This window comes from Nicrophorus vespilloides, unplaced genomic scaffold (assembly GCF_001412225.1).
Source record: "Nicrophorus vespilloides isolate i.1.1-1 unplaced genomic scaffold, Nicve_v1.0, whole genome shotgun sequence".
Classification (NCBI taxonomy): Eukaryota; Metazoa; Arthropoda; class Insecta; order Coleoptera; family Silphidae; genus Nicrophorus; species Nicrophorus vespilloides.
The window spans coordinates 37,765-52,996 of NW_017096334.1; the positions used below are offsets into that span (position 1 = coordinate 37,765).

At 27.8% G+C, this 15,232-nt stretch overlaps 1 protein-coding gene across 1 annotated transcript in view; it reads right to left on the reverse strand.

Annotated features, from left to right (window-relative positions):
- LOC108556699 (uncharacterized protein DDB_G0286591-like) overlaps positions 1–15,232 on the reverse strand; it is a 61,259-nt gene that overhangs the window by 4,745 nt on the left and 41,282 nt on the right. The window contains exons 3-4 of the mRNA XM_017912908.1: positions 4,329–5,653; positions 2,827–3,674 (exon numbers count right to left, since the gene is read on the reverse strand). Of these exons, the coding sequence (XP_017768397.1) occupies positions 2,827–3,674; positions 4,329–5,634 (2,154 nt within the window). The 5' untranslated portion in view covers positions 5,635–5,653. The remainder of the gene's footprint in view (positions 1–2,826; positions 3,675–4,328; positions 5,654–15,232) is intronic.

Consider the following 15,232-nt stretch of genomic DNA (forward strand, 5'->3'; position numbering starts at 1 on the left):
AAATCAGTTTTCGAACAAAAGTTGAATATTTTTCATAATTACAGTTCTGCAATACCTCCCTCAATTAGCGAATTTAAAAAACTTAGAAGCCACAGTTTTCAATTTTTGGATAAAATTATTCCTCGGACGCCTCGAATCCCGAATTTAAAAAAGTCAAAAACCTCAGTTTTCGAACAAAAGTTGAATGACTTTGTTATAACTACATCTTTCCAATATCTCTCTCAATTAGCAAATTTAAACGTTAAAAACCTCAGTTTTTGAATAGAAGTTCAATTTTATCGATAAACTCATTCATCGAACGCCTCAGATATCGAATTTAAGGAAACCTCAGTTTTCGAATAGAAGTTCAAATGTTTCTGTAAACTCAGTTCTCAAATTATTTTTTTTAATCGCAACATTAAAAAATTTCAGAATTTTGAACTTTTCCACTATTAAAGTTTTATATTTCATGCGCAATTGAAATCCGTATCAAGAATTATATCATGCAAGTAACAAAGATATGATTAAATATTGGAATTGAAAAAGTAATTTAAAAAATCGTGTTCAAGTAATCACATTTAAAGTATCTAAAATACTTCAATAAACATTTCATATATTATTTTAAAAAAAAAAGTAAAAAAAGGTAAATAACAAATAATACCTAATGTATAAACACGGCTATAATCGTTACACTTGTTCCCTATTCAGTTAATATTTCAATGCGAAATCTGTTCTCCCATTTAGAACCAAACTGTTATTTGCTCAGTATAGATTTTCCATTATTCTCGTTAGCATTCCAGGAATATTACGTCTAGGGAAAGTCAACAGCGAATTGTAATGTTGCGTAACGCGGAGAAATGAATAATTTTATGCGGTATTCAGCGTCGATTCTGCATACATATGTAATAATGCACGGAGGGGATGCAAATAAAAAAGAGTAGAAAATATGGTAACAAAACGGAAATAAAGTAGAACATTTTAAATCAGGGCAAAACGTCGGATTCAGTCAAAAAGGAATAATGGAAAATGTCAATTCTGAAATATCGACGTAATTTTGCGTTCATGCGAATGTAAGGAAACGTTTCGATAAACCAAATATTGTAATCAAAATCTGAATATTGTACTTTTCCCATATAAGTATAGATTTAAATGTTATTATTTATACATTTCTGTAACAAAACTACGTACAATAAATATACATATTTATTAGTAATTAAATAAGATAAAAATGTCCATTGTATGTATATAAATATATAAGTAGTAAAAATGATATTTTTATTATTAAGATGTGAAATATATTAAGTTATTAAGAATTTGTCGAAAATGATTACTTTTTTTCATCAAAAGAACTTAAAGAACATATATTAATATTGAATGTTGACTTATTCCTATTAATATTATTTATTAAATAATTAAATAAACAACAAATTATAATTGAAATAATTACGTAAAAATAGTTAGTTTCTAAATTATCTTGTATAAACTTAATGTTTTCTTTATCCATGGTTTACATTTCTCTTCAAGAAACATGATAATTTCCACTTATCAAAGTTTTATTGCTTAGTTTTACCTTATTGCTTATTATTACTTATTAGTTATTAATGTAAAATAATTACAAAATTTCAATATACTCATATAACTTTGATCTTCAAACAACAATAACAATTTTTAAATACTCTAAATACAGTATAGGTGTAATTAAGTAAAACTCTACTCTAAATCTTTGAAAAATACGCTTTAGTAAACAAAACCAAAAATTCGTATTTTGAATCAATTTTCTGTTTTCTAACATATTCTTAAATTAAAAGAAAAACTGATAATTGAGATTTAATTTGCATTATTATGTAATTATATTAAAACTTAACTAAGTCATATTTTATAGCTCAGAATTATTGAAAATCTTTATTTTCAGAAAGATTAAAAAAAGTAAGTTTACTATATATTATACTAATTTTGCATTATTATCTAGTTATTCTATAATATAACTAAGTTTATGTGTATTTATATAAAATTATTAAAAAAAAAGGACAAAACTACTTTTCTTAGTAATTTTATATATTAATTGAAATTATGTTTTAATATTTACAAAAATATTGTTTGATTCAATAAATGTATTAAAATTATTATATTTTAGGAAAATCTATCGTTAAAAAAATCGAAATTATCTGTTTTCAGAAGTAATAGCAAAAGTAGGAATCAATATAATTTTAGTGAAGAAACAAAAGTTTTCAATAATTTATATTATTTTGTAAAATAAATTTTATTTTTGTCAAGAAAAAATTGTTTGATTCAACAAAATTGTTGTATTTCAGGAAACTTTTAGCATCAAAATATAAAAAATAACTACTACTTTATTAAAGAATTTAAAGATTTGATTAATTTATGTTATTTACTTATTAGCAAGAAAAGTAATTTTACCGGAGAAACCAAAACTTTGATAAAATTGTATTATATTATGTAATTATTTTGTAAATTAATTAACTTTATATTTTAGCTGTTACAAAAAAATTGTTTCATTAAAATATATACTTAAGTATCTATTTTCAATAGGAGTAACAAAAAATTGGATAATAAAATCGATCGACCGGAATTGAAATAAGCGTGCTTTCGTTCCATCACGTCGATTTTAATCTGCCCGCTTTGCACGCAGATGAAAATCGATGGACTTTTCAGAGACCTTAATTCACGTCAATTTGCTGATGAATTCCCATAAAAAAAGGAAACGCCGAGAGCAAAAAAAATCACATTTGAACAAAAAAAGCAAGAGTGCCATCACACGTATTAATAAACAAACCCTGACTCGTGTTACGCAGCGTGAGCAAATCGGAAATAGCCATCAACACCTACCTTTGATCCCTTTACAGCGGCGTCAGTTGTTTGCGGTGCGGCTTCAGTAGATGCTGTTTTCTCTTTGCCGGAGTTCTCATTACCACGTGACGATTGATCCATTGACGGACGTGACCTTTTAATCATCGCTCTTTTGGTCGTCGCACTCTCGCCGAAGGGTTGTGGGACCTTCGCGCCACCCTCGTATTGTCCCGTCACCACCACCACCTTCTTATCAACATCATCATTGCCACGTGGATAATCCGGTACAAAAACCGACGCAGCCTTGATTAATTGACCTTCCCCATTATTATTCGCCACCCCGGATTCCGAATAATGCATTCCAGCAACCTCCACATCATTTAAAATCTCATCTCGGAAATACAGTTCGTGGGATCTTTCATTTAACGCCTCCAAAGATTTATGATCAATTCCTTCGTCCTCAATTGAATCATCGCTATTCAGATTATTAATTCTGACCGGTATATTATTAAATATTTTCCAATTTCCATTCTTTCTCTCCAGTGAGATTTCCGGTCTTTCAATTGTAGTTTCCTTTGAATGAACGTATTTCTCTTTCCAGTTTTTGCTCCTCGAATCATCGTTCGTTGCCCTTAAATTACCTACGACCTTTAATAGATTAGTTTCGCTCCGGTTTTTGCTCAGCGAATTCGAATCATTTATTTTAATCCTACGACTTTCAACGTAGTTTTTAGCAGTAATGGATGATCCTGAATTTCTTGCAAGTTCTTCATTTATTTCAATCCTCTGAGCACCATCGTCAACGCCTGTATCATTTTCGAAAGTTTCATTGGTATTAATTATGTAATCTAAATTAGTTCCATTATTTAATTCTTCGTCCATCAATTCTTGATTTTCAGTAAAATTTTCACTTATTTCGTGAGATTTTTCAAAATTATTAGGAATATTTTCATTATCAAGAGTATTAAATTCAGTCCTATTACTGATTTCATTCAAATCGTCCATAACTTCTTGATTTTCAGTAGTATTTTCATATAGATTTTTATCAGTGCTAAGATATTTTCCAGATAATAATTTTGATCCTTGTAACTGTTTAACGTCATAATTACCATTAATATCATCATTAACAAACGTATTATTTTCAGAATATTCATTAACAATTATACTTTCATTAAAATCAGTAGAGTTCTTTCCAATTATATCGATAATCTTATCATTAGTTAAAAAAATCGTAGAGGCTTCAGTTGACTTATTTTCTATTCTAAAACCATCTTTTATAACAGTTGTCTTTACATTGTTTCTGTTAATCTTAACTATTGGATTAATTGTAGTAAATTGAGTAATGTTTGAGCTTTTAGTTTCGATAAAATTCAATTTTATTTCACTATAAGTAATATTAAATTTTGTGCGATTTACATTGGAATTTTCATCTACAAAATCTTTTTCTAATGGAGAATTTTCTGAATTTGAATAATTCCTTGTTAAATTTAAAAAATCTTCATTATTTTTTAAATTTATATCAGAAGAATCTATATATTTACTAACAGTTATGTTATCCTTCATTATTGGTCCAAGCTCATCAGAAATAATCAAGGATTTATTATCATTAAATATTTCTAAATTATTTTCTACATCATCCATTTCCTGAAAGTTTGATGGGTTTTCAGAATTATTTTCATGAATTATATCCAAATTAATACTAGAATTAAGTGGTAAGAAAGTATTATTTTGTAAATCAATTTCAACGGTTTCAGAATTTTGTGTTAAGTTATATATCTTCACTATGTTTATAGAACTTGTTTCAGTATTTAAACCTTCAGATTCAGTATGTTTTATAGATTGTTCAAGTTTTATAGATTCTTTAGGTTGTATAGATTCTGAGAATTCTTTATATTCTATAGATGGTGTAGAACCTTCAGGTCCTGTAGAATCTGTAAGTTGTATAGATTCTGTGGTTTCTGTGGATTGTGAATTTTTTTTGGATACTATAGGTTGCTTAAATTTTGTAGATTGTGTACTTCCTGTAGATTGTGTGGTTTCTATAGAAACTATAGATTCGTTAATATTATTCAATATTGGTCCAAAATCCATTTGAAGCTCAAATTCCTGATGAGAAATCCTAGAAGATCCGTTCAAATTTAAATTTTCCAAAATGTTCTTGGAATCATCGTTTTCCTCTAAATTCAATCCAGTATCATTTCCATTGTGCAATTCTTGATTTTCCGAGGAGATTAATTTATTTTCACTAATTGTGAAATTTTTCAGATTTCTTTCAATATTTTCGTTTCTAGTTGTTAAATTGATTGATGAATTAGTTTCCAGTTCTTGATTTAAAGAATTATTTGGGGATTTTAAGGTAATTTCAATTGATTTGTTATCCATGATATTGTTAACTTCTTGATTACTCAATGAATTATCATCTAAATCCAAAGTATAATTTCCATGTGAAACTCTTTCATATCTATTGATGACCTTCGAACCACCTGCTGGATGATCCAACGATTTAGTATAAGCTACATCCTCATCGTAATCCTTTTCGGCGACTTTGAGTAAAACGTCTCTAATATTTTCAATTTCTCTGCTCTCCAGATCAAATTTCGAATAATTTGTCACAATTGGAATGGGAGGATCAATCGAGGTTGCTTCTGAAGAATCGTCCTGCCTCCACCAAGTAGCGTTTGAATCATGTGCTCTCGTTCCATGCAATCCGGGGGAATCAGCTTTTGTCGGCTTCGCAGAAGTCAAATGGGCAGAAATTCCATTTCCATTCCCGCCCATGAAGTTGATGGAAAGCACTGCAGCAAAGTGCAGGGCAACGATTGCCGATAGCAGCGCAAATCTGGTCATAGCTTAATGCATGCCAGAGCTTCCTGAAACACAAAGAAAACCGTTAATTAAATATGAATTATGGAAACGGATGAGGAATGGGCTTATTTGAATACTTTGCAGGATTATTAATGTCTGCAGGATAGTTAATATTGCAAGGATAGTTTACGCTGTAAGAGAGTTAATGTTGCAGGAAGGTTTCGGATCTTAGGATCGATGAATTTTGTAAGGTAAGGAAGTTTGGAACGTCGGAAACTAGGAAATAACGTAATTAGTGAGACAGGTGAGACGCTTTGTAGCTCGAGAAGAGTAGTTGCTTTTTGCATGTAAATTGGCTCTTTTCACAATTGTTATTCAAAATTCAGTTTTTATAAAAATAAAATTGGATTTTTACTTGTAATTTTACATTGAATGTTTGTATTGTGGTAGAAATATGAACGCAAATTGAAATTTTATTATCAAAAGTAATTAATTTTTGTTGATTAAATCGGTGTTACATCAGAGTATCCAATTCGCCTTTTTTGTATTTGGTTTTAATTAATGTTGTTTACCACATGCCGATTACCAAATTAAAGAGTATTTTTAATTAAGTGAATATTGATTAAAAATATTTTTTTTAATTAGAAGCTTTATTTTCTATAAATATATTATAAAATATTCAACTAAAAGAATTAGTAGTAAAACTATTTGTTAATCAAAATTTGTAATTTACATTGAAATATCAATATTCTAATTATTTGCTATAGAAAATGCTAATGAAATTGAGTGAAACGTTTTATAATTTTAGTTTAATTAATTAATTTGAATATAATTACTTAACTTATAACTGTAAGAAATTATACTTCTAGTTTACTAATACTAAAAAAAAAATACGAAAGTGTTTGTATAATCTATAGTAGTGAATATATTGTATAATTCATCATGTAAAATTTTCTAATAATCTAGTATTTAATTTAAAATGTGATGTGATTATATTTCATTATTTTTATAGAAATTTTTGCATTTCTAAAAATAATAAATAGAGATACAAAATATGAGAAATAAAAGATATTTTTCGTTTGTTAATTGTTTATATATTAGGGAATATTAATTAATTAAAATACTTACTAATATAAGTGAAATTTGAGGCCAAATATTTGTACTTCCATGAAAAGCTGACAAGCAAATTTCAGCCCCCTTTTCAAAAACGTACGTATCAGAGGTATATTTAAGTACTGCTTGAACTTCCCTCCTAAATCAACAACGAACAGTATTTTATTTCTGTGCTCATTTCAAAATATGCAATTATTGAATATGCAAACAAATTATCTACAATATACAAATTTTTAGTAGAAATAATTAAAAATTTAACCTGACATTATCACACTTATAACAAATTAATATTAATTACAAAAAAAATATTTTGCATCTCCAATATTTTTATTTTAATCAAAGATAAAAAAAATCGTATAATTTGTATCTATTTTTTGTAAAATTAACAAAAAAACATTTAATTTAAAATTAGGAAGTTCAAATTAAGATAAATTATGAAAAATCATTAAGAAATGTCTAATATTATAGTAAAAAAGATTTGTACTTATTTTTTCTCTTTAAATAAAACTAAATGTTAACTACTTTTTTTTTCATTTTGTTCAAAGATCAAATTTCGTGTAATATGTCTAGATTTATTTTCAAAATGAACAAAAAATGATTGATTTAAATTAAGAAGTTCAAAATAGCATAAAACTAAAAATTAAACAACGCTAATTGGTGATAAATCTTGAAACCAGTTATATCATTCATCAATGTTGTTTAACTTTCAAATATTCGCATTAAGTAAAAATTGAAGATGAAATGGAAATTATTTTCGTTACTTACTTAATTTACATAATTACTCGATAAATACTTATACTAATTATATCATCGAATATGCAAATTAATGAAAAAATACGCACTTTACAATGAGCTTACTTGAATATCTGTATTATTTAGAGTTTTTATGTTATTAACTGTTGAAATGAAACCTGCAGTATTTTCACGTTTTAACTAATTGCTCCATAACCACTTGAACCAAATACATCAACTTATGTAAATTGTAATGAACATATTCGTCGTTCATTAAAAAGAATCCGGCTAATTAGAACAACAACAAAAAGATGGTATTGATCCTGGATTACGGTTCTGAGGAATAAACGTTTCCGATGGCAAATGTGTACGGACGTGTGTTATATAATAAAAGGAGCGTTGCACGCTGAAGCTCATAAAGAAAATCGCAATGAAAAGCGGCGACTTCTCCCGTCTGCAGTTACTTATAAACGGCATCAAAGTTTTGCTGAAGTAAAACTCGCTCCGCAGCAATACATTCGTCTGGGATGATGCAGAGAGAAGGCGAAATAATAATAAAAAAAAGAGAGAAGAATAAAAAAATATATAGAAGAAGGACCGAAATAAAAGAAGAAGGACGAATAAAACTCGATGATTTACAATGAACTGCCTTTGCAGCTTCGACGCGCAATTACGACCCTCGGATCCTTCTTGGGTCGTTCGATTCCTTCGTTCCTAGTTCTCAAGTAAAATAAACAAGGTATTCGTCAATAATTCATAAATTTTTGGGTCGAAAGTTTATCGAGGTTTTCCGCCAACTGACGTTTTGGCGCCATTAATCTTTGTTTGACCGACTTTTAATACTATGATAGTCATTTATAAGAAAACATTAACTTTATACTTATCTCTAGTCTATTTAAATGCTGTCAAAATTTGGTGAATTCTTCTAAAAAGTTGAGAGAAATTTTCCAAATCACGTCCAAATACTCGAAAACTGAAAAAGTTTTTATGTATATTATAATTATATAAAAATCGTTCTTCAATTATGTATTTCTTGATACATAACCGAGACATGAAATTTTTTCTTTTTCAAATTTTATATAATTACTCGAAAGATATTTATACAAATTATATATGCATATTAATTCCATGCATTTACAATCAGCGTAATTGCATTTTTGTGTTATTTAGCGTTTTTATGTTATAATCTTAATACTTTCACGTATTAACTAATTGCTCCATACCTATTTAAACCAAAAACATTCGGTTAAATAAATATTAAAGCAAAAAATATAGCCTTTACAATATACCTACTATTATATTTGCCCTGTTTACAGTTTTATTGTAATAAATTAAGCACTTTTATGAAAATTGTGTATCTATACATTTTTATGTAACTACATTAAAATTTCATAATTATTGATAATTAGTTACAAATGAACTTTCTGAGTTGCATATTTTGATACAAAGGTCAATAAATAATAAATTTTCTATTTATGTAATTTTTTTTAAGATTTCTAGAAATTTATATATATTCATTTTTATTGTTTTATTTTTCAATTTTTTAAATTTTCTTAAATCTCTTATTTCACATCTGCTAATAAAAAAAATAATTACGTGGTATTAATTAATAACTAAAATAATTATTTATTAGAATAATTTAACTTAATAACCAATAATGTGCACAACATCAGTAAATATTCAAATTAAGGATAAACCTATTGCGTTTCACATAAACCTACTTTTAGATATATGAATTCTTTCATTTTTCTGCTACAAGTTGATAAATTTCAACATTTTTTCTAATTACTCATTAATTATATTTGCTAATTAAAATAATGATTATTCAAACTAAAAAGAGAATTATGATCTTTGTAACTGTCAAAGTGATATATTTAATTAATTAATTAATAAATCTGTGACTGATCCACAAAATAATAATTTATTTATTAAAAAACAAATAAATGCATATTACCTCAGATTTAAAATGATCAATAAACGCGTCGCTGAATTACAATGCTCAACTTTTGCCTCTTTTGCCTTTTTTGCTCTATTTTTAGTAAATTATTACGCAGCTTTTAGTACGATTCGATAATTTACGTTCAAATCTATGTCACATCGAACAGTTTTTCTCATCCCATATTCATTTATTTCATCTATATTTTATATTTAATTACCATGCTCATATACAACTGATAAAATTAACACAAAAATATAAAATATTTATCTTCATAAACACAATATTTTCAGAAATAATTATATGCTAGTATTCAGAAAATAACTAGAGAAATTATTATAATCTAGAAAATATAAATCTGTTAATATGAACAGACGTATTGCTAATATGGTCATACAACGTTTCGATTAAAAGAGTTAAACCATGTAAATCTTCGTTAATCGAGGTAAAGTCCATAACTAACGCCCAGACTAAGATATAATGTAAACAATATTACTATACTTTCTATAATAATGTTAAGATTACATCTGGTAACAAAGTCTTGATATAACAAAATTCATAATTTCAATTATGTAAAAATATGAAAATTCTGTAAAAACTTTCATTTAACTTATATACAAACGTATTGCTATTATGGTCATAATATTGTTATTACTTCAAAGAAGAAAGTTCCGCGTAACAAAGTTAAATAATGTATATCTTCGTTAATCGAGGTAAAGTCGATAACCCACGCCCAGAATGAGGTATAATAATATTAATATATCTTCTGGTAATAAAGTCTTTCTATAACGAAATTTGTAATTACAATTACGTAGAAATAAGAAAATTTTAAATTCAACTTTGTTGTTAAAATCTGTCTTTTATCAAGTGTATTGCTATTATGATGATAATACTTGTTACCACAAAGAACAATCTTTGCTTAATAGAGTTAAATTATGTTAATGTTTGTTAATCGAGATATAGTCCATAACTTAAGCTCGGAATGAGATAAAAATTATAACATAATAAGGCAGAAGTAATATTAACATACCTATTGTTATAATTATATACAAAATATACTTATAATAAAAAAATACGTTTAGAAAAAGTTATATCTCATATATCATCGTTAATCGAGGTATAACTGTAAAGTATAACAGACGACCGGAAAGATGAGACGAAATTTATTGCATAATAAAAGCAAGTATAGTGGACATGACTGCTGAGCTTTTGCAGACGAGGAAAGGGTTTAAGGACCTATTCTTCATCTCTTCTTTCTGCTAGTTTATTTGTTGCTTTCTTTGTATGCAATGCACATTTTTTTTGTCTTCCTTTTCCCCACTTCGGTCTATGAAACGCCACGCTCGTGGAATGCAGCAATTGCAATTTGCATGAGAACAACCTCGTTCGCATTGTTCTCGACCCATATGAAAAGCATTCGGCCCTTTATTCCTCGCCACAGAAAACGTGATTGCATTATACCAACTAGAACAAAAATAGTCTAAACACTCTAATTCAGAAACGATATTGTCACTTTCAGTTTAGTTTTATAGTCAACAAAGTAAAATACAAATATATGCAATTCTACAAATATTAAAAAAAATTATTAAAAATTAGAATTCTATAAAAATCAAAAGTATTTATCTAATTTATACAACCTCATATATTGTTATATAAACTAATTAAAATAGAAAATTGTGTAAATTTTATATATATTTCACAAAATAAGTATTGTCGACTCTCGAAAAAAATCAGTTTTGAAACTCGAACTTCAATGGAATAATCGTGTAGTAATATTGATTTCTGTTTATACTAAAGAAAATTACACTGGACAGTTTTCTTAAAGCCATTTTGATAGTTGCCTTAAGTGGACTATAGTATTGTGCGCATTATACAGGAGTAAATAAAAATTGAATCTAAAGAAAACTTGTGATTTATGAATGAGATATGGTATATTTTTTTGTAGTATTAATTACATAAAAAACATAATAATAAAGCGAAACATATGAGATGTATCTTAGATTGTAGACTGAGAGACTCCGGATGTTGAAGACCGGATATGTATTTCTATTATTTCTTGAAAGAACGACACTACGGACTTAAATTGATGGTAACTTTTATTACATATTTTCGAGGCGATAAATTCTCAGGCGACAAGCGTTCTTTCTGGAGTCGAGATGCTTGCCAAAAGCATCGTATTTTAATATGAAAACACGAAAAGTCTTTTACCGCCAGACGAAAACAAAACAATAATAACAATGCCAACAGGCTGAATATTTTCTAACCCCGATTAAATTGTTTCTTAGAAAGAAAATTCTAGATTTCGATATATAAAAAATTAAGACAAACCGTTTATTTTGTAAATTTGTTATTTTCGTTTGTACTTTATCTATTGTTCGAAAATGTAGTAAAACATTGTATAACATAAAAAAATAAATATTATATTGATTTTATTTTATTCCAAATTATTCGTAGTTTTTTGAAAAAATCACTTTTGGAACAACCTAACGACTCATGTTTTTTTTCAGTAAATTGTCAGCTTATATTCGCCACGAAACAATTTTCTGTTTGTTTTAAAAACGTAAACTTATTTTCTTCATTTCATTCTTTTAAAGTACAACAATACCTCGATTAGTGCGGTTTAACTGTTCTACCATAATTCGGGATTATTTGAAACCGAAATAATCGAGGAACCATACATAAAAGGAAACGAAAAACGATTATTTATTTATTTATAGAACAATACCTTGATTTGTACGGTTAAACTGAATAATGGTAGCATTATTCAGGACTATTCATTTATTTAAAAACACATATTTTGAAATTTTCTATATAGTTTCTTAAAATATTCGGTTTTCGAACAACATTAAAACCGACTCATGCTCGACAACCGAGGTCCTAAACCACTGTAGTTACTTTTTTAAAGTAATTTGTCAGCTTATATTCGTCTCAAAATAATTTTGTGTTAGTAAAATTATTTTTTGGAAAAACAAAGATTTGTCTAAGTTTTAATAAACTTATATAAGTTATCAATAATTTAGCCATTTATTTAAAGAACAACAATATCTTGGTTAGGATGGATAAACTGTTCTACCAACATTCCGGGATTATTTGAAACCGGACTAATCGAGGAACTATACAAAAAAGGATAGAAGAAAGATAGGTTGAAAGATTCGGTTTTCGAACAACATTTAAAACGACTCATGTTCGTCAACCCATGACCTTGGTTGGTTTTTTTTAAAGTAAATTGTCAGTTTATATTCGACACAAAATAATATTGTGTTAGTTTTATGTACGTAAAATTATTTTCTTAGAAAAAAGCTTTGTAGAAGTTTTAATAAACTTATATAAATTACGAAAAATTCAGCCAGTCATTTCGTATGTAGAAATATCTCGCTTATTACCGGTAATCCAGGACTGTTTGAAGGCGGACTAATTGAGGAACTATACAAAAAGAGAAGAAATAAATTGTACTAATTTTTAATCAAAATTCTGAAGTATTTCCAAGTATAAGTTCTAATACATTTTCTTCTGACATAATCCACGTTTTTGTTCTATTGATTGTATTAATCTGGTATTAAGCTTAATCCAATCAATCCAAAACTTATTCATGCGATTATTACTTCAAATCCAGATCTCTTGAACGTTATGTAGACGATACTCGCAACACGTGCATCTCAAAGCGAACACTCCATGTTCTGCACGATGCTTTAAGTTGCGTAATCCAGATGAGAATCCGGCGGTAAACATATTCCGGATGCGAAGGTGGTTCAATTAGCGCACACAGAACTATATCGATCCTACAAGGATTACTAACCGAATGGGCCTTATATTCCCAGCACGCAATTGACTGCCAACCGCAAAATAATATTATTGTTATTATTATTAGTTCGGGACGTAAATCATCCTGAATACATACATCCATCAAAATCGCGGCAATTTCTTAATGGTAATGCACTTTAACGACAAACTACTTAAAGCTTTTAAGGTCCTGGCTTTTATAAACACACATACTCCCATTATTACCAGTCCCTTATATATATTTTTTTTCGTCTTCATCCTGTGTTCAGGAAACCCACTTTACCACCCGAGGCTATTTTTCTCTGCTGCGCTTATAGCAATTTCAGTTAGGTTTTTTTGCTCGCTTCTTTTATTTCCTTCATTATTATCATTTTAATTCTTTCGAGTATAATAAGTGCACAGGATAAAAAAAGGAGAGAGGAAAAAGTTAGAGTTATGGGAATGGAAGGAATGGTTAATTGCGGTGGACAGCCAATCTAATTATAGAGAAAACCTGGACTGCATAACATTTCCCTTGAGACTTGAGTCTCAAGTAATTTCCAAATGCATTTAAATTAAGCCAAGTTTTAATTTATGCTCATTGATAGAATACCAAACCCAATAGAAACACAAATTGATTACGTGTTTAATTAGAACAAATTTCTTAATCAGTGCGGATTTAAGTAATTTTAAATTAGTTATAATAATTTATATTATTTTGTTATGGTTAAAGTAAACTAACTGTTGTATGCTCAACGACTGTACTCAACCTTTATTAATTGGCAGAAATACCTATGGTCAATAGCTTTTTGTAGCAGTTGACTTTTTGTTTCATTATTATTGTATGGTATTACTTTATTAGTACACTAACATGATTGTACGTTCGTATGGATATTTGTACGCCAGTTCGTATAATTATCTACTTATCGAGCATGAGTAAAATTTAGCTAACATAATTGTAAGTTTGTATAAATATTTGTACGCAAGTTGGGATAATTACCTACTTATCGAGCATATGTTACATTTTGACTAACATGAGTGTAATTTCGTATAGACAATTGTACGTAAGTTCGGATAATTATCTACTTATCGCGCATAAGTTAAATTGAGAACATGATTGTAAGTTTGTATGAATATTTGTACGCATGTTCGGATAATTACCAACTTATCGAGCATATGTTACATTTTGACTAACATGAGTGTAATTTCGTATAGACATTGTACGTAAGTTCGGATAATTATCTACTTATCGCGCATAAGTTAAATTTAGTAACATGATTGTAAGTTTGTATGAATATTTGTACGCATGTTCGGATAATTACCAACTTATCGAGCATATGTTACATTTTGACTAACATGAGTGTAATTTCGTATAGACATTTGTACGTAAGTTCGGATAATTATCTACTTATCGCGCATAAGTTAAATTTAGCTAACATGATTGTAAGTTTGTATGAATATTTGTACGCAAGTTCGGATAAAAACCTACTTATTGAGCATACGTTTAATTTGACTAACATGATTATAGGTTTGTATGGAATGTGTACGTAAATTCATATAAACGTTGAATATAAATAGAAAAAAAATGTAAAACAATTAAAAAAAAATGTTGTAATTAATAATAAAAAATAGAAGATTTGTATTGAATTATTTTAACAAATAATGAAATTTATTGTTCTGTATTAAAAATATGTTTCTTTGTTTTTTTTTATGTATAAAATAACAAAATAATTTTGGAAATTTTGTCTTATGTATGGATATGATATTATAGATATGAAATATAAAATGAAGAAATGTTTCACCTTTGTAGGAAGTAAAGTGCGCTTGTGTTATGTGAAATTAAAGAATGCTTTCAGTAGTCATGCATGCATGCATGCTCTGCATACAAGGAAGATGTTCAAAGGGACACTCAAAGCAAACCAACTCGATTTATCTTAGTGTGTAACGAGGTGAAATGCATAGGTTCCAACTGAATAGAAGTAAACTAGACACTGTCTTTTATTCATTTTTATCTCACAATTCTTGTCTTATTCTTTAAATACATTACTGTTCGAAACACAGTACAAAATATTATTGATAAATTTATCAAAAAAAAAAAGA